Source organism: Salmo salar, chromosome 16, assembly GCF_965601325.2.
Source record: "Salmo salar chromosome 16, fSalSal1, whole genome shotgun sequence".
In the NCBI taxonomy this organism is placed as follows: domain Eukaryota; kingdom Metazoa; phylum Chordata; class Actinopteri; order Salmoniformes; family Salmonidae; genus Salmo; species Salmo salar.
Window position 1 is genome coordinate 52,832,753 of NC_138306.1, and position 23,535 is coordinate 52,856,287.

The window sequence follows — 23,535 nt, forward strand, 5'->3', positions numbered from 1 at the left end:
GAGCTTCTCTGAGATGGTTTCTGACAGTTTTTGCAGAAATTCTTTGGTTGTGCAAACCCAAGGTTTCATCAGCTGTCCGGGTGGTTGGTCTCAGACGATCCCGCAGGTGAAGAAGCTGGATGTGAGGCCGGTTGGACATTCTGCCATATTCTCACAAACAACGTTGGAGACGGTTTATGGTAGAGAAATGAACATTAAATTCTCTGGCAACAGCTCTGGTGGACATTCCTGCAGTCAGCATGCCAATTGCACGCTCCTTCAACTTGAGACATCTGTGGCATTGTGTTGTGTGATAAAGCTGCACATTTTTGTGGTCCTTTATTGTCTCCAGCACAAAGTGCACCTGTGTAAAGATCATGCCGTTTTAATCAGCTTCTTGATATGCCACACCTGTCAGGTGGATGGATTATTTTGGCAAAGGAGAAATGCTCACTAACAGGAATGTAAACAGATTTGTGCAAACATTTTGAGAGAAATAAGCTTTTTGTGCGTATGGAACATTTCTGAGAACTTTTATTTCAGCTTATGAAACATAGGACCAACACTTTACATGTTGCGTTTTATAATTTTTTGTTCAGTATAAATGAACTGGCCTACAGCATGGTGCATAGCCAGATAATAGTGTAGGCCGACTCCAATTCTGTTCTTCTGAAATACATTTTCTTCATATCATAATGTTTTTGTTGTTGTTAACCAAAATAATAATAACTAAAATAATGTATTTATTATGATGATTTATATTAAATGGACTTATTCGATATTAAAAAAAAATCTATATATAGATGTTTGGAGGCCTGGAGTTGCTAAAAGTGTATGTTAATTAATGGTCAATAACCGTGAGACCAGTCAGTCATTTGCATGATAATAACCGGCCGACAAAATGCAATGACTGCCAAAGCCCTAGTCCAGTCTCTCTATAATTCATCATACACAGGTTATTAACCCTTCACAAAGGCTTCACGAAGACGCTATGTTCATTCGGTGTTGTAGTTATTCTTTAGCTAACCTTGGGCTTCCAGCGTGCTAAAATGGGAGAGTGAAACATTTTTGTTTCTTACCGTGGACCTCAGTTTAGAGGTTTAGACTTCAATAAATACTCTGTCAAGCTGACAGTAAAGGAAATGCATCATTAAAGTGCTTTTGTTTTATTGTCACCCAGGAATTACAGTAATTAACAATAATGGCTGTTCAATTCTGATCGATGATGTTGTTACTCTGGTGCTTGTTTGCAGACATTTGGTGCCTTCAGGCTGGGATTAAGAAAAGAGCTGTGTGTGTGTGTGTGTGTGTGTGTGTGTGTGTGTGTCCGTCCATCCAAGCATGCGTGTGTTTATGTGTGCTATCGATTTCTCATTGTGAGGGTTCATGACTCGGTAGGCTCTGATTTGCACCTTTTTTTTCTTCTTTTCATTCTCTCTCTCTCTCGCTCTCTCTCTCATTCCGCAATGAGGAATGCACTGAATGTCCTTATCTCTGCCCATGCAAACATTCTGTGAGCCAGTAGAGGTTGAATTCCTCTCAGATTCCAGGCAGACTACACACTGGCATTAGAGGAGAAGCAATTCTCACCAGTACACGAGGACCCTTCAAAACCGCTTAAATAACATGAAAAAACGCTTAAATAACATGAAAAAAGCCAAACGCTTATAGAATACTTGAAAAAATCCCCAAAGGATGCTTATTTGCAGTGCTGCTGGTGGCAACGTCGTTTAGCTGAGTCTACCTTTTAAGAACACTGAACAACATTTAAACAACATGAACAGAAATGCTAAGTCTAGCTCCTCACTTCAACCACCATCATAGGGTTCTCAAGGCTTTCCCCAAAAAACATCCCAATTAAGGGGCTCCCGAGTGGTGCAGCGGTCTGAGGCACTGCATCTCAGTGCTGGAGGCATCACTACAGACCCTGGTTCCATTCCAGGCTGTATCACAGCGGTCTAAGGCACTGCATCTCAGTGCTAGAGGCATCACTACAGACCCTGGTTCCATTCCAGGCTATATCAAAGCGGTCTAAGACACTGCATCTCAGTGCTAGAGGGGACACTACAGAAACCCTTGTTCGATTCCAGGCTGTATCACAACCGGCCGTGATTGTGCGCAGAATTGGCCCAGTGTCGTCTGGGTTTGGCCGGTGTAGGCCGTCATTGTAAATAATAATTTGTTCTTAACTGACTTGCCTAGTTAAATAAAACATGTAAAAAATGTAATGATCAGTAACATGATGATTTGTATCAATTGCGGGGCGTTTGTTTTGCCAACTCTGCCATCACATGTAGCCTACACTGTACATTGTGCTGTACAAAACCACCACAAGTCTCTATTACTGTACAAAACCACCACAACGGTCTATTACTGTACAAAACCACCACAACGGTCTATTACTGTACAAAACCACCACAACGGTCTCTATTACTGTACAAAACCACCACAAGTCTCTATTACTGTACAAAACCACCACAACGGTCTCTATTACTGTACAAAACCACCACAACGGTCTATTACTGTACAAAACCACCACAACGGTCTCTATTACTGTACAAAACCACCACAAGTCTCTATTACTGTACAAAACCACCACAACGGTCTATTACTGTACAAAACCACCACAACGGTCTCTATTACTGTACAAAACCACCACAAGTCTCTATTACTGTACAAAACCACCACAACGGTCTCTATTACTGTACAAAACCACCACAACGGTCTCTTACTGTACAAAACCACCACAGCAGTCTCTATTACTGTACAAAACCACCACAACGGTCTCTATTACTGTACAAAACCACCACAACGGTCTCTTACTGTACAAAACCACCACAACGGTCTATTACTGTACAAAACCACCACAAGTCTCTATTACTGTACAAAACCACCACAACGGTCTATTACTGTACAAAACCACCACAACGGTCTCTATTACTGTACAAAACCACCACAACGGTCTCTATTACTGTACAAAACCACCACAACGGTCTCTATTACTGTACAAAACCACCACAACGGTCTATTACTGTACAAAACCACCACAACGGTCTATTACTGTACAAAACCACCACAACGGTCTCTTACTGTACAAAACCACCACAACGGTCTATTACTGTACAAAACCACCACAACGGTCTATTACTGTACAAAACCACCACAACGGTCTATTACTGTACAAAACCACCACAAGTCTCTATTACTGTACAAAACCACCACAAGTCTCTATTACTGTACAAAACCACCACAACGGTCTATTACTGTACAAAACCACCACAAGTCTCTATTACTGTACAAAACCACCACAAGTCTCTATTACTGTACAAAACCACCAACGGTCTATTACTGTACAAAACCACCACAACGGTCTCTATTACTGTACAAAACCACCACAACGGTCTATATTACTGTACAAAACCACCACAACGGTCTCTATTACTGTACAAAACCACCACAACGGTCTCTATTACTGTACAAAACCACCACAACGGTCTCTATTACTGTACAAAACCACCACAACGGTCTCTTGTACTGTACAAAACCACCACAACGGCCTCTATTACTGTACAAAACCACCACAACGGTCTCTATTACTGTACAAAACCACCACAACGGTCTCTATTACTGTACAAAACCACCACAACGGTCTCTATTACTGTACAAAACCACCACAATGGTCTCTTGTACTGTACAAAACCACCACAATGGTCTCTTGTACTGTACAAAACCACCACAACGGTCTCTATTACTGTACAAAACCACCACAACGGTCTCTTGTACTGTACAAAACCACCACAACGGTCTCTATTACTGTACAAAACCACCACAACGGTCTCTTGTACTGTACAAAACCACCACAACGGTCTCTATTACTGTACAAAACCACCACAACGGTCTCTTGTACTGTACAAAACCACCACAACGGTCTCTATTACTGTACAAAACCACCACAACGGTCTCTTGTACTGTACAAAACCACCACAACGGTCTCTATTACTGTACAAAACCACCACAACGGTCTCTTGTACTGTACAAAACCACCACAACGGTCTCTATTACTGTACAAAACCACCACAACGGTCTCTTGTACTGTACAAAACCACCACAACGGTCTCTATTACTGTACAAAACCACCACAACGGTCTCTTGTACTGTACAAAACCACCACAACGGTCTCTATTACTGTACAAAACCACCACAACGGTCTCTATTACTGTACAAAACCACCACAACGGTCTCTATTACTGTACAAAACCACCACAACGGTCTATTACTGTACAAAACCACCACAACGGTCTCTTGTACTGTACAAAACCACCACAACGGTCTCTATTACTGTACAAAACCACCAACGGTCTCTATTACTGTACAAAACCACCACAACGGTCTATTACTGTACAAAACCACCACAAGTCTCTATTACTGTACAAAACCACCACAACGGTCTCTATTACTGTACAAAACCACCACAACGGTCTCTATTACTGTACAAAACCACCACAACGGTCTCTATTACTGTACAAAACCACCACAACGGTCTCTATTACTGTACAAAACCACCACAACGGTCTATTACTGTACAAAACCACCACAACGGTCTATTACTGTACAAAACCACCACAACGGTCTATTACTGTACAAAACCACCACAACGGTCTCTATTACTGTACAAAACCACCACAACGGTCTCTATTACTGTACAAAACCACCACAAGTCTCTATTACTGTACAAAACCACCACAACGGTCTCTATTACTGTACAAAACCACCACAAGTCTCTATTACTGTACAAAACCACCACAACGGTCTCTTGCAATTGAATCAAAGGGCAACTACACCCTCCATTTTTTTGTAGGGAGGGATTGTCCCCAGACTTCTCCTGATATGCTTTAAGCATTGTTGTGGACTTAGAACTTCCAATTGTTTTAGTTTTTCTATAAAAAAGTGAGTGAAAATCTGAAAATGAACTGGGAAAAATAAAACCGGGAAAAACGTAATTGATCAAACTGATTTTATAGGGCTGTTCTCTAACAATAACACCCCTTTTTGAGATTGTGCAAAGGTTTACATTTTTTTCCCTCCAAACAGTCAATGTAAATATGATATTGTAATGTTAAAGTGTAATTATTTGTTAGGGTAGGTCATTGTAGGCTACCTGCTCAGCCCGCAAATTAAAGATAACATTTAAATGTTGCGCATCATCCACTTTCGTGGGCCAATATTATTTTAATTCGGGCCAGTAGGTTTCGGCTGGTAATGGCCTGGTGTGCCGCTGGAAAATTTACCTGAACGTCAAGCTCTGCAAGGGCATGCTAATTTAAAAATATGGCTAGTCGTTATTAGCCTGGTTCTGGATGGAATGCAGGTACATTGTGGGCATGGTTTCCCAAAAGCATCTTAAGGCTAAGTCCATCTTCAGAACCTTCGTAGGAGTATCGCTAAATCTCTGAGCTAAAAACCAAAACCATCGTTGTTAATGTTGCACTTGAAAATGCTTGGAATCTTAACGCCTGCCTCAGACTACTCGTAGAACAGCCTAGTGCATCATTTGATGATTTCCCCCTGAATCCTGTGTCACTTTATACAAAGAAGATCTATGTTAAACATAATCACATGGTTTTCTTCTCTCTGTGACCTACGATAACTTTATTATTATTTATTTAACTAGGCAAGTCAGTTAAGAACTAATTATTATTTACAATGACGGCCTACCCCGGACAGGTCAAGTATAAAATGCTTCAAATGAAAACTGAGATGACTGCATTAAAATATCAACCGTAGGCAAAAGGCTTATTTCAATCATATTGAAATATATTTCATGTGCAATCAATTGTTCCATGTTGCTTCTTGTAAGATACTGTCTGTAATTTGTCTCAATATATTTCATGATGTGTAGTCTAACGTGTGCAATGATGTACCAAATCTGTGATTTTAGTGAATTTTTATTGGAAAAGCATTAGAATAAGACGCCTCAAAATTTGCAGCCGTAGGTGCTTATATCTCTCTAGGAGCTGATCCGTCATCAGTATTGTGAGCAGCGTTCCCTTTCTTTTGATACTATCAGTATCGACAGATGCTCCAACGACGCAATATCCATCGCTATTGGAAAACCGAGCAGCTGTAAAATATATATATATATAATTGGTGCGACCAAGTCATGTGCTGGTGCCATCAACTGAAAAACTGGTAGCATCAGTGGGAAAAGTTAGTCTGGAACTCTTGCCTCATCGGGTTGGATTTGTCTCCTCTGTTCCAGTGTGTAAGCTTTTTATGCAGTGGGAATGAAGGGGGTGGGTTGAGACAGCATCAGGGCTGTTAGACTTAACAAGAATTATCTGCTGGCTCTCTCTGTCTCTCTTCAAAGGCAGCCTCCTTAAGGAGACACACAAAGAAGCACACACACACACGTTCACACACAAATACACCCACACGAATCAGAGCGCAGAAAATGACAGTGATTAACAAAAGGCTGTGCTAATGTCTGCTAGCATCTTGATTCCGTCAAACAACTCTTCGCTCATCCGCTTTGTCTGAATGAACAATTACATTTTGTTATCTTAGCATAGCAACAGAAAATTATACCAGACTATTATATTGGATATAATGTGGGGAGTGAAAGCCTAGAATAACCTATAGGCTCAGGGCTTAAACAAGCTATCGCTAGGCTACTTTGGTGCAGTCAGTGGAGAGAGCCACACATCCATTATTTATCTCAACAGATGAGGTTCGCTGCTCTGGCTATCTGGGCTCACAGCGAGTTCCGTGTGACTGAGAGAACCTGATTTCTCAGCTCTCTTCATGGTTTATTTTGTTACAGTATTTCCCTGTGCTTCACTCTCACTTGCAATTTACACCAAGGATAACACATCTTTAGCCCATATCATTTATGAGGGGACTTCTTAGAAGGATTTTATTCCTTTTTATGTTTTGTTTTTGTAAGTGAAGTTGAATTTAGGCATATGGTTATAACATCTAAAGTGATTCAAGCGTCTAATATGACATTTTCTTCCCGCTGTTTTGCAATTGTAGCATCCTTACACACTACACTTACACACTACACTTACATCCTTTCACTTACACACTACACTTACACACTTCACTTACATCCTTTCACTTACACACTACACTTACACACTTCACTTACACACTTCACTTACATCCTTTCACTTACACACTACACTTACACACTACACTTACACGCTACACTTACACGCTACACTTACACGCTTCACTTACATCCTTTCACTTACATCCTTTCACTTACACACTACACTTACACACTTCACTTACATCCTTTCACTTAGTCTAGTTGTACATTTAAGTATTTGATTTGGTCTTGATTGAATTTAAAGCCAAGGATCTATGTAGTTAGGGGAGGATGTGGGGTCTTGGCTTCTCCATTAACTGGACGTTTAAAGACCGTAAGACCTTCGTGTGTTTATGCAAGAATTTGGCTGTAGCTAAAAGGTGCGTGTTCGGGCGAGAGAGAGAAACTAGTACAGACCACAGCAGGGTGGAAGGGTGGAAGAAACCTCTGTAGTTTACCACACTTACTGTGACAGTCTGTTTGGCTGTCTACTCTGTGAGTAAAGGAAACAGGCCATTGCCTTTTTACACACACACACACACACACCACAATATCACAGGCTTCCTCAACAATTTCAACCATGACTTAAACTGGAATTCTGCACCAACCATAACAGGTTGCCTTGCCAACCCAGCCTGTGTGCGTATAGGCCATGATGATCCACACAGAGAAAGACCATGCAGGTCTAAACAAAATGGCTGCCAAACAGGAAATACTGATGAGATGTGTTGACACGACTGCCATATTGCATCTGCCAAGAACCTTGCCCTCATCCAGGCCAAGGTGGTGAGACACGGTAGTGATGACACCATAGGCCTTGTTGATCTCTGCACCAGACAGGATGCCCTTGCCAGCATACTTGGGGTCCAACATGTACACTGCGGCGTGTATGGGCTACAGGCAGAAGTCTTCACACTTTTTGATGTATTTCAGAACTGCAGTTTCCTCTGCTTGGAGCAACAGTGAAGTGGGCAGGGCAGTACGGATTTCTTCTCTTACATCTGCAAGCAGAGTCTGAACATCAGACAGGATGGCATTGTCTCCCTAAATCCATGCAATGGCTACTGCTATAGGTTTCTGGAGTTTCAGGCTGCGTTCCACTCTCTCCCAAAATACATCCAAAATACATCATCCAGGAGGATCCTCTTGATGGGGCAGTCCATATCGGCAGACTGTGATATGGCCATTTCTTGGAGAGACTCTTTCCCCTCCAGGAGACTGTCAAACATGATGACAACACCATCCCAACGGGTGTTGCTGGGCAGCTTCAATGTGGTGCTCTTATTTTTCTCACTTTGCTTGGTGAGGTAGATTGCTGCTATAACTTGATGACCCTTCACATACCTAACCATTTCCTTGGCTCTCTTGTAGAGTGTATCCATCCATTGTTTTCAGTGACATGATGTCCTTGAGGAGCAGATTCAATGCATGAGCAGCACAGCCAATGGGTGTGATGTGAGGGTAGGACTCCTCCACTTTAGACCAAGAAGCCTTCATGTTCAGAGCATTGTCTGTCACCAGTGCAAATACCTTCTGTGGTCCAAGGTCATTGATGACTGCCTATAGCTCATCTGTAATGTAGAGACCGGTGTGTCTGTTGTCCCTTGTGTCTGTGCTCTTGTAGAATACTGGTTGAGGGGTGGAGATGATGTAGTTAATTATTCCTTGCCCACGAACATTCGACCATCCATCAGAGATGTTTGCAATACAGTCTGCTTTCTCTATGATTTGCTTGACCTTCACTTGAACTCTGTTGAACTCTGCATCCAGCAAATGAGTAGATAAAGCATGTCTGGTTGGAGGGGTATATGCTGGGCGAAGAACATTCAGAAATCCCTTCCAATACACATTGCCTGTGAGCATCAGAGGTGAACCAGTTGCATACACAGCTTGAGCAAGACGTTCATCAACATTTCTCTGACTACGTTCCTCCATTGAGTCAAAAAAACTTTGATTCCAGGAGGACCATGAGCTGTTGCTATCGGTAAGGTGTCTGATTCATCATTTTCGCCTCAAATAGAAGTAGAGGGACTTTTGTCAGAGGTTGCTTGTTGTGAGCGCTGAGGGAACTTTATGCACTTGGCCAGATGATTCTGCATCTTTGTTGCATTCTTCACATATGATTTGCCACAGTATTTTCAAATGTACACAGCTTTTCCTTCTACATTAGCTGCAGTGAAATGTCTCCACACATCAGATAGTGCCCGTGACATTTTCCTGTAAAGATTAGGAAAATGTTTTATAAAAAAATAACCCAAATACAATCCCATGTACAGATAAATAGTTAAGCAGTTAGATTAAACAACTACTTTGTAAGATAAATATTTAAAAATGAAACATATGGAAACAGGTGAATTAAGTTAGCAGGCTCAAGCAAGCTAAAACCCACATGGTAGCAAAAACTAACGAGCAGAAATTGTTAACAAGTTAGAAAGGTTTTAAACATACTTTGCTGTAGGCTACTATTTACTAAATATATTCACCCCACCCAGTATTGTAATCAAAACTTACCAGAAAGCATGTAGTCCTTGGCCCAGACAGTGTAGTAGTGTGGGCTCAATAGCATCTCATTAGTGTGCAAGATCTTGAGAATCAGCTGCACATGTGATGGAAGAATGCACTGTGCATGCAGAGGGTTGCAATTCCATTGAATTGTGGATAGTTTAACCAAAATATGGCACAACACCTAGTATTGCCTTGTGTACCCTACAAAAAGGTTCACTGTTATAAGCTAACTTCTTTGATGAATTTAAGCAAAGTTCCCCAAATTCCAGAGCTTAATTTCCATGGAAAAATTCTGGAAATTTACTGGAAAGTTTCTGACCCTTTGCAACGCTAGTGCTTGGGGTCGTTGTCTTGTTGGAAGGTGAACCTTTGCCCCAGTCTGAGGTCTTGAGCGCTCTAGAGCAGGTTTTCATCAAGGATGTCTCTGTACTTTGCTCCGTTCATCTTTTCCTCACATCCTGACTAGTCTCCCAGTCCCTGCCACTGAAAAACCTCCCCACAGCATGTTGCTGCCACCACCATGCTTCACCGTAGGGATGGTGCCAGGTTTCCTCCAGAAAGGACGCTTGGCATTCAGGCCAAAGAGTTCAATCTTGGTTTCATCAGACCATAGAATCTTGTTTCTCATAGTCTGAGAGTCCTTTAGGTGCCTTTTTGGCAAACTCCAAGCAGGCAGTCATGTGCCTTTTATCGAGGAGTGGCTCCCGTCTGGTCACTCTACCGTAAAGGACTGATTAGTGGTGTGCTGCAGAGATGGTTGTCCTTCTGGAGGGTTCTCCCATCTCCACAGAGGAACTCTGGAGCTCTGGCAGAGTGACCATCGGGTTCTTGGTCATCTCCCTGACCAAGGACCTTCAGAAATATTTTGGTACCCTTCCCCACATCTGTGCCTCGACACAATCCTGTCTCAGAGCTCTACGGACAATTCCTTCGACCTGACATGCACTGTCAACTGTGGGACCTTATATAGACAGGTGTGTGCCTTTCCAAATCATGTCCAATTAATTGAATTTACCACAGGTGGATACCAATCAAGTTGTATAAACATTTCAAAGATGATCAATGGAAACAGGATGCACCTGAGCTCAATTTCAGGTCTCATAGCAAAGGGTCTGAATACTTATGTAAATAAGATATTTCAGTTTTTTTGTGCAAAGAATTTCAAAATCTTTTTTGAGAAAAAAAAAGATTTAATCAATTTTAGGTTAAGGTTGTAAAGTAACAAAATGTGGAAAATTTAAGGGGTCTGAATACTTTCCAAATGCACTGAATACGTCCCCTTCTTTTCATCCATAGCCCAGTGGCAGTTTGTGAATATAAATGAAGGCTGTAAAGCAGTATTACTTAATTCATGATATTTCCTCTTCTCATCAAGTTTTTCTTGTTTTGGAGCGTCAATTGTAGCAGGGACACAGTTACATGAGGGAGAGGGACCAATGTTTACCACTGCAGGGGAAGCTGTTGTATTTTAAACTCAAACATGTTTTCTTTTCTTTTCTTTCTCCTGAGAGTACAGTTTTCGACATGGAGCCCGAAGCACACTCTCAGGTTCCATGGCTACATGTTAACCTGTAGGGCACACTGTTATTACTGGAGTCTGCCAGTACATTACATACCCTCTATAAGTTAATGTCAATGCATACCATCGACTCTATGAAATAAGTTATTTTAGCCTTTAGATTTCTTTCAGAATGCTATGTGTTTAGCCACATTACATACTATGCTAATTATGTTGATTAAGGCAGCCCTCCGATTCAGAGGGGTTGGGTTAAATGCAGAAGACACATTTCAGTTGAATGCATTCAGTTGTACAACTGACTAAGTATCCTCCCTATTTTAATTCTAGCCTCATTGTCCTTCGTGTTTTGGTGTGACCATATAGCATGTCATTATACACACAGTGCACCTATGGACCAGACGTCTGCGCGGCCATTATCACGTATTTAATCACACACTCACTCCCTGCCCCGAAGGGATGTCAGTTACAGTACAGTTCAATCCCTCCCCTTAAGCCAGTAGGCCTATCCCAGGGCCCAGAGAGTATGGGTGATGGAGTTGGAATGAGGGCTTGGCAGAGGCGTTGGGGACCGTACGGAGATAGTTACTGCATTACATTTGACATTTTAGTCATTTAGCAGACACTCTTATCCAGAGCGACTTACAGTAGTGAGTGCATACATTTCATACATTTCAATTAATTTCATACATTTTTTTTTACCCGTACTGGCCCCCCGTGGGAATCGAACCCACAACCCTGGCGTTGCAAACACCATTGCAAACACCATGCTCTACCAACTGAGCCACAGGGAAATATATCCATACTGCAGTATGGATATCTCTATACCGTAACTATCTTCATACCGTATCCATGCAGCATGGATACGGTATGAAGATAGTTACTGCAGCATGGATACGGTATGGAGATAGTTACTGCAGTATGGATACGGTATAGAGATAGTTACTGCAGTATGGATACGGTATAGAGATAGTTACTGCAGTATGGATACGGTATAGAGATAGTTACTGCAGTATGGATACGGTATAGAGATAGTTACTGCAGTATGGATACAGTATGAAGATAGTTACTGCAGTATGGATACAGTATAGAGATAGTTACTGCAGTATGGATACGGTATGAAGATAGTTACTGCAGTATGGATACGGTATGAAGATAGTTACTGCAGTATGGATACAGTATGAAGATAGTTACTGCAGTATGGATACGGTATAGAGATAGTTACTGCAGTATGGATACGGTATAGAGATAGTTACTGCAGTATGGATACGGTATAGAGATAGTTACTGCAGTATGGATACGGTATAGAGATAGTTACTGCAGTATGGATACCGTATAGAGATAGTTACTGCAGTATGGATACGGTATAGAGATAGTTACTGCAGTATGGATACGCTATAGAGATAGTTACTGCAGCATGGATACGGTAAAGAGATAGTTACTGCAGCATGGATACGGTATAGAGATAGTTACTGCAGCATGGATACGGTATAGAGATAGTTACTGCAGTATGGATACGGTATAGAGATAGTTACTGCAGTATGGATACGGTATAGAGATAGTTACTGCAGTATGGATACGGTATAGAGATAGTTACTGCAGTATGGATACGGTATAGAGATAGTTACTGCAGTATGGATACGGTATAGAGATAGTTACTGCAGTATGGATACGGTATAGAGATAGTTACTGCAGTATGGATACGGTATAGAGATAGTTACTGCAGTATGGATACGGTATAGAGATAGTTACTGCAGTATGGATACGGTATAGAGATAGTTACTGCAGTATGGATACGGTATAGAGATAGTTACTGCAGTATGGATACGGTATGAAGATAGTTACTGCAGCATGGATACGGTATGAAGATAGTTACTGCAGCATGGATACGGTATGAAGATAGTTACTGCAGTATGGATACGGTATGAAGATAGTTACTGCAGTATGGATACAGTATGAAGATAGTTACTGCAGCATGGATACAGTATAGAGATAGTTACTGCAGCATGGATACGGTATAGAGATAGTTACTGCAGCATGGATACGGTATAGAGATAGTTACTGCAGCATGGATACGGTATGAGAGATAGTTACTGCAGTATGGATACGGTATGAAGATAGTTACTGCAGCATGGATACGGTATGAAGATAGTTACTGCAGTATGGATACGGTATGAAGATAGTTACTGCAGTATGGATACAGTATGAAGATAGTTACTGCAGTATGGATACAGTATGAAGATAGTTACTGCAGTATGGATACGGTATGAAGATAGTTACTGCAGTATGGATACGGTATGAAGATAGTTACAACAGTATGGATAGAGTATCCATAGCATCCATAGGAACCACACACACTTAACACAAATATTTTGTCTCCCGCAGGTGCTTAATGCCCAGAAGGCCGGGTACAAGTCGGCCATTGTTCACAACGTGGACTCTGATGACTTAATCAGCATGGGATCCAATGATCGTAAGTCCCCCCCTCTGACAATCCTCCTCCTCTGTACAAACACATAAACAAACAAACATGCAGCAGCACTACACACAGTCTTCTGTTCATTTGGGTAGTAGAGGAGTAGAGGGGTAGTATAGTAGAGGTGTAGAGGGCTAGTATATTAGTGGAGTAGAGGGGTAGGGTAGTATAGTAGAGGGGTAGTGGAGTAGAGGGGTAGTATAGTAGTAGAGTAGAGGGGTAGTATAGTAGTGGAGTAGAAGGGTAGTATAGTAGTGGAGTAGAAGGGTAGTATAGTAGTGGAGTAGAGGGGTATTGGAGTAGTTTATTAGTGGAGTAGAGGGGTAGTATAGTAGAGGGGTAGTATAGTAGAGGGGTAGTATAGTAGTGGAGTAGAGGGGTAGTGGAGTAGAGGGGTAGTATAGTAGTAGAGTAGAGGGGTAGTGGAGTAGTGGAGTAGAGGGGTAGTATAGTAGAGGGGTAGTATAGTAGTGGAGTAGAGGGGTAGTGGGGTAGTATAGTAGTAGAGTAGAGGGGTAGTGGAGTAGTGGAGTAGAGGGGTAGTATAGTAGAGGGGTAGTATAGTAGTGGAGTAGAGGGGTAGTGGAGTAGAGGGGTAGTATAGTAGTGGAGTAGAGGGGTAGTGGAGTAGTGGAGTAGAGGGGTAGTATAGTAGTGAAGTAGAGGGGTAGAGGGGTAGTATAGTAGTGGAGTAGAGAGGTAGAGGGGTAGTGGAGTAGAGGGGTAGTATAGTAGTGGAGTAGAGGGGTATTGGAGTAGTTTATTAGTGGAGTAGAGGGGTAGTATAGTAGAGGGGTAGTATAGTAGTGGAGTAGAGGGGTAGTATAGTAGTGGAGTAGAGGGATAGTATAGTAGTGGGGTAGTATAGTAGTATAGTAGTGGAGTAAAGGGGTAGTATAGTAGTGGAGTAGAAGGGTAGTATAGTAGTGGGGTAGAGGGGTAGTATAGTAGTGGAGTAGAGGGGTATTGGAGTAGTTTATTAGTGGAGTAGAGGGGTAGTATAGTAGAGGGGTAGTATAGTAGAGGGGTAGTATAGTAGAGGGGTAGAGGGGTAGTATAGTAGTGGAGTAGAGGGGTAGTATAGTAGTGGAGTAGAGGGGTAGTATAGTAGTGGAGTAGAGGGGTAGTATAGTAGTGGAGTAGAGGGGTAGTATAGTAGTGGAGTAGAGGGGTAGAGGGGTAGTATAGTAGAGGGGTAGTATAGTAGAGGGGTAGTGTAGTAGTGGAGTAGAGGGGTAGTATAGTAGTGGAGTAGAGGGGTAGTATAGTAGTGGAGTAGAGGGGTAGTATAGTAGTGGAGTAGAGGGGTGGTATAGTAGTGGAGTAGAGGGGTGGTATAGTAGTGGAGTAGAGGGGTAGTATAGTAGTGGAGTAGAGGGGTAGTATAGTAGTGGAGTAGAGGGGTAGTGGAGTAGAGGGGTAGTATAGTAGTGAAGTAGAGGGGTAGTATAGTAGTGGAGTAGAGAGGTAGAGGGGTAGTATAGTAGTGGAGTAGAGGGGTAGTATAGTAGTGGAGTAGAGGGGTATTGGAGTAGTTTATTAGTGGAGTAGAGGGGTAGTATAGTAGAGGAGTAGAGGGGTAGTATAGTAGTGGAGTAGAGGGATAGTATAGTAGTGGGGTAGTATAGTAGTAGAGTAGAGGAGTAGAGGGGTAGTATAGTAGAGGGGTAGTGGAGTAGAGGGGTAGTATAGTAGTGGAGTAGAGGGGTAGTATAGTAGTGGAGTAGAGGGGTAGTATAGTAGAGGGGTAGTATAGTAGTGGAGTAGAGGGGTAGTATAGTAGTGGAGTAGAGGGGTAGTATATTAGTGGAGTAGAGGGGTATTGTAGTAGTGGAGTAGAGGGGTAGTATAGTAGTGGAGTAGAGGGGTAGTATAGTAGAGGGGTAGTATAGTAGTAGAGTAGGGGAGTAGAGGGGTAGTATAGTAGGGGAGTAGAGGGGTAGTATAGTAGTGGAGTAGAGGGGTAGTATAGTAGTGGAGTAGAGGTGTAGTATAGTAGTGGGGTAGTATAGTAGTGGAGTAGAGGCGTAGTATAGTAGTGGAGTAGAGGGGTAGTATAGTAGTATAGTAGAGGGGTAGTATAGTAGTATAGTAGAGGGGTAGTATAGTAGAGGGGTAGTATAGTAGCGGAGTAGAGGGGTAGTATAGTAGTATAGTAGAGGGGTAGTATAGTAGAGGGGTAGTAGAGTAGGGGAGTAGAGGGGTAGTATAGTAGTAGAGTACAGGGGTAGAGGAGTAGAGGGGTAGTGTTGTAGTATAGTAGTGGAGTAGAGGGGTAGTATATTAGAGGGGTAGTATAGTAGTAGAGTAGGGGAGTAGAGGGGTAGTATAGTAGTGGGGTAGTATAGTAGAGGGGTAGTATAGTAGAGGGGTAGTATAGTAGTATATTAGAGGGGTAGTATAGTAGTAGAGTAGGGGAGTAGAGGGATAGTATAGTAGTAGAGTAGGGGAGTAGAGGGATAGTATAGTATTGGAGTGAGTAGAGTAGATGTAGCTTTGATTCCCAAACCTCGGGGTGTAGAGGAGCATTAGGACACGCTGGGAGCTGCTGCATCCATGGCACCAAGTCCAACTCGTAATGTCGTTGTGGAGGTATGTAGTGCCGTAGTTTACAGTACGTCTCCAAACGGTTCAACTCCGTCCAAGCGGATCGCTCAGCCTTCGCTACCGTCACATGAAGGAGTTTTTGGGAGGAGAGATATCTGTTTCTCAACTGCTTTTTCTTCACATCATTTTCTCCGTGTCTCCTCCGTCTCTCACGTCTCCTCCGTCTCTCACGTCTCCTCCGTCTCTCACGTCTCCCCCGTCTCTCACGTCTCCCCCGTCTCCCCCGTCTCTCACGTCTCCCCCGTCTCTCACGTCTCCTCTGTCTCTCACGTCTCCTCCGTCTCTCACGTCTCCTCCGTCTCTCACGTCTCCTCCGTCTCTCACGTCTCCCCCGTCTCTCACGTCTCCTCCGTCTCTCACGTCTCCTCCGTCTCTCACTCCAGGGCGTATGACAACATATCATGAGTAACGGTGACAGCTCCTCATGCTGGTAACTGTCTAGAACGGATCATCCGGTCGGATGGCTTCTTTTCAAACATTGGGCAGTGAGCCATTTCTTAACTTAGCAGCCATCCAACAGATTTCTGCCACTGGGGTTCGGTGGGCCTTAACAACTGCCCGCAGTCACACATGAGCAGAATACTAAATGACAGTGGCACAAGTGGGCATCAGCCTGGGTCCCATAGACTACCTCATCTGAAAACTATCTCATCTGAAAACTACCTCATCTGAAAACTACCTCATCTGAAAACTACCTCATCTGACAGCTTTAAAGATCTGGGGTTCGCCATGATTATGGTCTATCTAAGTAAATGTTTTCAGAAAAGGCCAGATGTTGAACTGCGTTGATATACAGCAAACAGGCCCTTCTTTCTATTCCAGTATTTTTCCCCAATAGCTGACTGGTATCTTGGCATTTCCTTCAAAACGTAATGTTATTTCATGATGGTCTAGTGTTATTTCATGGACATCAATATGTAGCCACTCCACATGTGTATAAATAACTTCCTCCTTTCCCATTTAGTGGATATTTTGAAGCAAATCGACATTCCATCAGTGTTTGTTAGTGAAGAGACTGCCAACTCCCTGAAAGAAGACTACACATACGACAAGGGGTGAGTCGGACGTAAATCTAATTTCCATGTCTATCAACATCAAGGCTAATTCAAGCCTCTGACATTACAGGCACCTTAACTGGCATAGCCTAACTGGGCTCTTTAACAATGATGTCCACATAAATCTGTCTGCGTCATGTTGTTAAATAATATATTCCTTTATTCAATGAATTCAGTGGAAAGACAACATAAACCGGATTGTCCATCTTTTTAAAGAAATATATTTCTATCTTTATGACGTAATAATGTAACACAATGTGTTGACTTGTCGGCGTCGTAAAGCAGATAATCTGCCTCACGACGGACGGGTCATCACTTTCCCAGCGCTCTGCCCGAGATCAGTGGATCATCTGGGAATTTAAAATGTCTCGAGTTCCTCAAAAATAGCCGACGAAATAGGCAGACTGCCATGTTGTCACTAATGGACCTCTTTCTCCTCCTTGATATCAACCCTGCATTCAGGTTAGCATCTCTGTTAACCAGGTATACTATAAATGTACATGAGTGGCCAATCCTCAGTCTGTTTGCCTGGAAATATTGTGTTGTTCTCTAGCAACGTTAACTGAATTAGCCTACTATGTATTTGGGCAACAACGATGACAGGGAGAAAAGTAAATGGGTCTTATAGCACCATAACCCATTATTTCAGTGTGATGGACGGAGTTGTTTTCTCTTTCAGTTTAAAATGTAAATGAGTCGCCTCGAGATGACAGGCTGTGTCCAAATGCTCCAATCATAACGACTCCTTTTTTAGGTCACTATGGGTGCGTTCCAAATAGCATCCTATTCTTTTATATAGTGCACTATATAAGGAAGTGTACTTTATAGGTTAAAGGGGGAGCCCTTTGGGATGCAGATCATTATTTGGAGTGTGTTATTGTCAGTTATAAACCCTCTTGAATATATCTCCATAATGGTGCTGTTGTTCTCCAGGGGTCATGTGGTCCTCATGCCAGACTTCAGCCTGCCTCTGGAATACTACCTGATTCCCTTCCTCATCACCGTGGGAATCTGCCTCATCCTCATCGTTGTTTTCATGGTAGGCAAATACACTGGAGAGTTAATTCATTCATGTGATTGAGTCAATGGTGGCATGGCAGATCTGTGGGAATCCCAGTAACACTAGCAGTTCTGGGGGGTGGGGTGGCAGTGCCCCTGTGACAACAATTTTGGATCCCCTTGTGGCCCCCCTAAATGTGGAGTATGAAATAATTTTTACATACATCTTTGCTATTGTTCTTTTTTACATCCATTATTAGACAGTGGCAACGCGGAACATGGTCTTTTGCCTGCAATGCAGTGAAGAAAACGATATGACAACAATAACGTCTAATGTAACTGGCCCCTCTAACAATACAACTGGCCCCAGCTTGGCCCCCCCCCCCAGTTCAAATGGTCTAGAACCGCCACTGCCCAGTAGTAGGGAGTTTTCTAGAATGTTCTGGTCTCAGGGCACTAGGCATAGGGCTGGTGATGATATCATCAAGCTAGGACGAATACGATTTGTTTCTAGATAACTCAAACATTATTACGAGAAGAAGAACCAGTTACCCAAGCCATCCCATTTCCTACAGAATTGACACAAGAATGTTGATTAATGTAATTATGTTAAATGCCTTAGTTGCTTTAGTATTAGTTGTGGAATTTTTCAACTGCAGAGAATTCTTATAATTTGAAAAAACATTCAATCAAATGGTGACGTTAGACTTTTGGCAAGAGGGTGCATGGTTAGAAGTACAAGGGCATTGTTCGGTTCAGAACAACTCTTGTGGAGTATTCATCAGGATTTTCGGTGAGGTTAAGGGGCTTAAAACTCACTAACTGACTGTTGACTTTTCCCTATTCGCTCAGATCACCAAGTTTGTCCAGGACAGACACAGGGCTCGGAGAAGCCGTTTGCGCAAGGACCAACTGAAGAAACTACCCATTCACAAGTACAAGAAAGGTATGGATGGATATAGCTATCAACATGGCAATCTGGACAGTTTTGTGTTAAGCATTGATGGCACTCCCCTCATGATGTGTAATGCCCTGATCTTTTTACATCTGTGAAGTGTTGTAGTAATGTCTGTTAGTCTGTTTTTCTCACTTTGTGTTAATGTAAAACTGCTTCAACACAGGCTCAGGTCGCCTCCGCTGAGGGAGTACCTGTGTACATGGGGATTTGACATGGGAGAACAAAGAGTCTTAAAATAGTTTTGTCTTTGTTTGCCTGCCTTTTGTATGCGTCAACAACACAAAGATTGAAATGTGGCTTTATGATCGGAAAGCACACTACCCTTGTATGAGGGCATTATCTATCGACCTTTGTCCTCAACGAACAGTTGACCGTAAACGCAGATTCATCCTAACCCTCGACCTAGATGACAACTCCAAACTGACCTTATCTCAACCGGCTCTAGCCTAGTGTCATGTGACTGGGCCACGATGAGGATGACGTTAAGAATGACTTATGAAATAATGAGATTAGCCAGGCTGTCATTGGAAATAAGAATTGGTTCTTAATTGACCTTTCTGGTCAAATAAAGGTTAAACAAATATATAAAAAAAATACGGCTTGATTTTCCAAAAAGCCAACCCCACAGATTAAGGCTTCTTACTCTTGAGACTAAATACAGGGCTGAAGGTGAGTAATGCCACTATCTCAATATAAATACATCTTCTGTTTACCTTGAGGGAGGTATTTTAAACTCCTGAATTGAAACTCCTGGACTTCAGAGGTTTTCCTCCATTTTGCACTTGTCTCTCTTAGCGCAGGAGGAATTTATAGTCCATACTTTTGCATTGCAAATAGTGTTTGTCCAAGATAGTCTGTAAATGTCAGTCCTGAGTAGCATGTTGGCTGCATTCATTCTTCTTTTCACACTGGGAAGGAGTTTAGATGCCTCTGCCGGGTTTGGGGTGGGAAGCCATTAAAAATCTGCTGTGCAGGGAACACTGAGGAGATTTTGTCTGAGTCTGGCTGGCGCATACCAAGTAGCCCCCTCGCAGAGCTTATAATGGGGGTATGGCAAGACTCCTCCCTCTGGCTGGCAGTAGCATGTGCTCTGAGGAGAGGCAAACGGGCAACAGTGCGACAGCCCTTGTCTGACTGACTGTTTCCGCGGGCGTTCCAGAGAGTTCAGACGTCCCAGGGAATGAATCATCAGTGAGCTGGGTTTCTGCTCACTCTGCCAGTGTTGTGGCGATTCAAAGCGGGGACACCAAATCTCTACCTAATCACCCTTTTAAGCCCTGAACTCCGGATCCCTGCAATCATCGCACAGAATGGGTCTGTGGGGACTCCGGAAGGCCTCGCCGTTTTTATAGAGCGTTTAAGTAGTGGCAGGTAAGGGGATAGAATTGAGTGTTATCAACGACAGAGATTGGACTGTTTTGTATTTAAAACTATGATCTGAGGGTTTTCTCGCTGCTGATTGGCCTGTTAGGCCTGAAGGGGAGTATGCCAATATTGTTAGTTGTTCCTAATAGGCCGAAGTGGGTTTGCCAGCTTGGCGCCATTTCAACGTGGAAGGTGAGTAGCTAGGCTAGCAGAGCTATGTTCTGGGATGGAATTGCATCCCAGATTCACACTCGTCCGTGGCCAAACCTTGCAGCCGCCCCATACATCTCTCTCTCTACATGGGGCGGCTGATGAATCATGGAGCCTTTTAAAATCACTCGTCTGACACGTTCTGTGCTCATTGTTTACACGAACGGGCTGCTCTTTATACGCAACTCAGCGCTCATGTTCTCCAGCCCGGGGTATTTTTAGCTATCCCTAACACCACTCTGCGACAGCAGAGTTCTTCTGTCTTGGCTGGCTTTCTGGCTTCTGCTGCGATGTGGTAATGATGCCTAATGGTGCCCTCAGCCACTCGCCTCCTCCCCCTCAGCTAAACCTTGATGCCTGCTGAGTCTGGTCTGTAGGGATTTGTTTTAGCAGGCTGTATGATACTGTGATGCCGTCTGTCTGTTTTGAATGGTTTTGTGGGCCTGGTCCTCATTGGCTGTGTGTGTGTGTGTGTGTGGTGTGTGTGGACAACTGAAAGAGAAGGCCTGTCACTAAGGGATTTGGATTGGAACCAGTCTGTGCACACTGCAAAATGAAAATGTTAATTGAAGATGGGAACCACACGCCGCAATGATTTAATCGCATCATCTCCCACAAGTGCCTACAAGTCAGACAATTAAAATCAACTTCTCTCTGCGCTGGCCTCGATGTCCTGTGCTGATAACACATCTAACCTACAGCCAGTGTTAACAATGCTAATCTAATGGTATCACCACAGATAAAAGGGGAAACCCAGATAGTTCATAGGGGGTATAAATCACAAGCAACCATTTTTAGAACTTCCAGTCGCCACCAAATATGGTGATGAGAGGAAGTCCAGTGGCGGGAAGATGGAGCAAGATGAAACTGGGCTGACCTTTAACACATTTTCTCATCAAAGAAATATTCTGTTCCCAAAACAAATATCTGTCACGAACAGAGTGTATATACGTTTTGTAGACGACTCTTTGCCAAAGTTTCCAAAAACTGCATTGTTTAGGGCGAATTGAGTTATCGCGCAAACGCACTTCAGAGTAGGCGTTCCTTAACGGAAATATGCAAATACATGCTAAAAACACACCAATAGGATCTCGCTCGTTCGTGCTTGGCTCTATACCCACCTCCTTACTTGTTCTACTCACTGTGTTCATATGCTCCCTTTGGAAACGACGCAGATGAACTATCTTCAGTTAGTTACCAGTATCTTTGAAATCACACTGGAGTGTTTTTAGTTGTTTTCCCTGTCATTCCAGGGGCTGTTTGGGGGCTGCGAGACTCATCCCACAGAAGCACAGTGTGCACTGATGCAATTATACCTCCAGTGGTGTGAATAAAGCGAGTATTAATTCCCTTAACTGAGCGATGCAGGCTTCTATGGGCAGCGGGATGACATGTGGGCGAGATGCTAGCTGATTAGCCGGCCTAGCGTATTGTCTGTGCCTTTGCAGAGCGGTGCGTCTAGCCTGCAGCGTTAATGAGAAATTTTGTGTGTGCGTGCGTGTGTGTGTGTGTGTGTGAGAGAGAGAGAGACACGGGCGTGGGATGATGTCAGACTTGCATGTCTGGAGATGAGACTCACATGCAGAACACACTGTACATAGAGCACAATGGGAGGGGCTCTGAATAGACCAGTACCTGTGTCAATGCCATGTACAATAGCAGCGTAATTACCACACAATACTAGTCTGAGGAGTATTATGTAAAGCATACAATAATACTAGGCTAGTAAACATGATGTAATACTAACGTTAGCTAATTCTGGAGCACAGGGCCTAGTACCACTGTGACGTTTCTGTACCTTGTGTTGATGATAACTGTTTGCAAGCCTTGTTGTTATCCCTTGATTAGCTTTTGCATTAGCTTTGATGCTATCCCTAGTTTTAGTTCCTGTGGTCTTCCTAGGAGGCTAATGCAGTTTTATAGCTCCTCGAGTATTGACTTTGGTGTGGCCTTATTGCTAGCCCGTGCATTATCCATATAAGCTTGCCGTGTGACTGTGTGCTTTTTGATTGTCTTTCCGGCTCTGGTTAAGGCGGAGGGTGTGTGTTTGGTGTCGCCACCAGATGAGGAGCAAACACAAGAACCTCAATACCAGAGAAAGCCAGGGAGATTAATTTCCCCTCGCTCTAGTTCACCCTTCTAAAACCACTCAACCCAAGATGGTACCTCATTGCTCCATGTCTGAGAGGGACCGGGCTCTCCCTCTGACCCCTGCGTCTCTCCCCGGGGCTCTCTGACTGATGAGTCAGTGTCTGTGCTCCTCCCCTGTTCCAGCCCTGGGCTGAATATATACACTCTGAGGCTTTGTGAACAGTGAGGCAGGAAGATGGTGATAAAGCCCTTCTATCTGTAGGTAGCTGTGCAGATCTGTGCCCGTCACACAAAGTCACAAGTGTACACACACAAACACATTGTCTCCTCGCTCTGATTAGTTCAGTAGGGCAGTATGATTCTTCCTAAGACCCAGGAATGCTGGCTGGTTGACTGGCTGGAGCAAAATAGAAGACTTGTATTGACATTCTGGCTCTTTTTAAACTACTGGCCCCCAAAATCCTTAGGGGCCTCTTCAACACGATGTCAGTTGAGGGTAGTGTTGAAAAGAGCCTATCGCAATCAGCGATATTGGGATAATAACGTGTTAATCAAACCGTATAGAGAGTCTGATTTAACATTATTGACTAAACAGAGACTCTTCCAAATGGTTAAAGGTTTAATGCTTCAATAATTTGTTTTTTTGACGCTGCTGTGTAAAAAAAGGTTATTGAATCCTTCGTT

General features: G+C 43.1%; 1 protein-coding gene across 2 annotated transcripts in view; it reads left to right on the top strand.

The window, feature by feature from the left end:
* rnf13 (ring finger protein 13) overlaps positions 1-23,535 on the top strand; it is an 86,910-nt gene that overhangs the window by 51,057 nt on the left and 12,318 nt on the right. For both annotated transcript variants that reach the window (NM_001141810.1, XM_014149741.3), the window contains 4 exon segments: positions 13,476-13,563; positions 17,138-17,228; positions 18,162-18,267; positions 19,080-19,173. In NM_001141810.1, coding sequence (NP_001135282.1) covers positions 13,476-13,563; positions 17,138-17,228; positions 18,162-18,267; positions 19,080-19,173 — 379 coding nt within the window.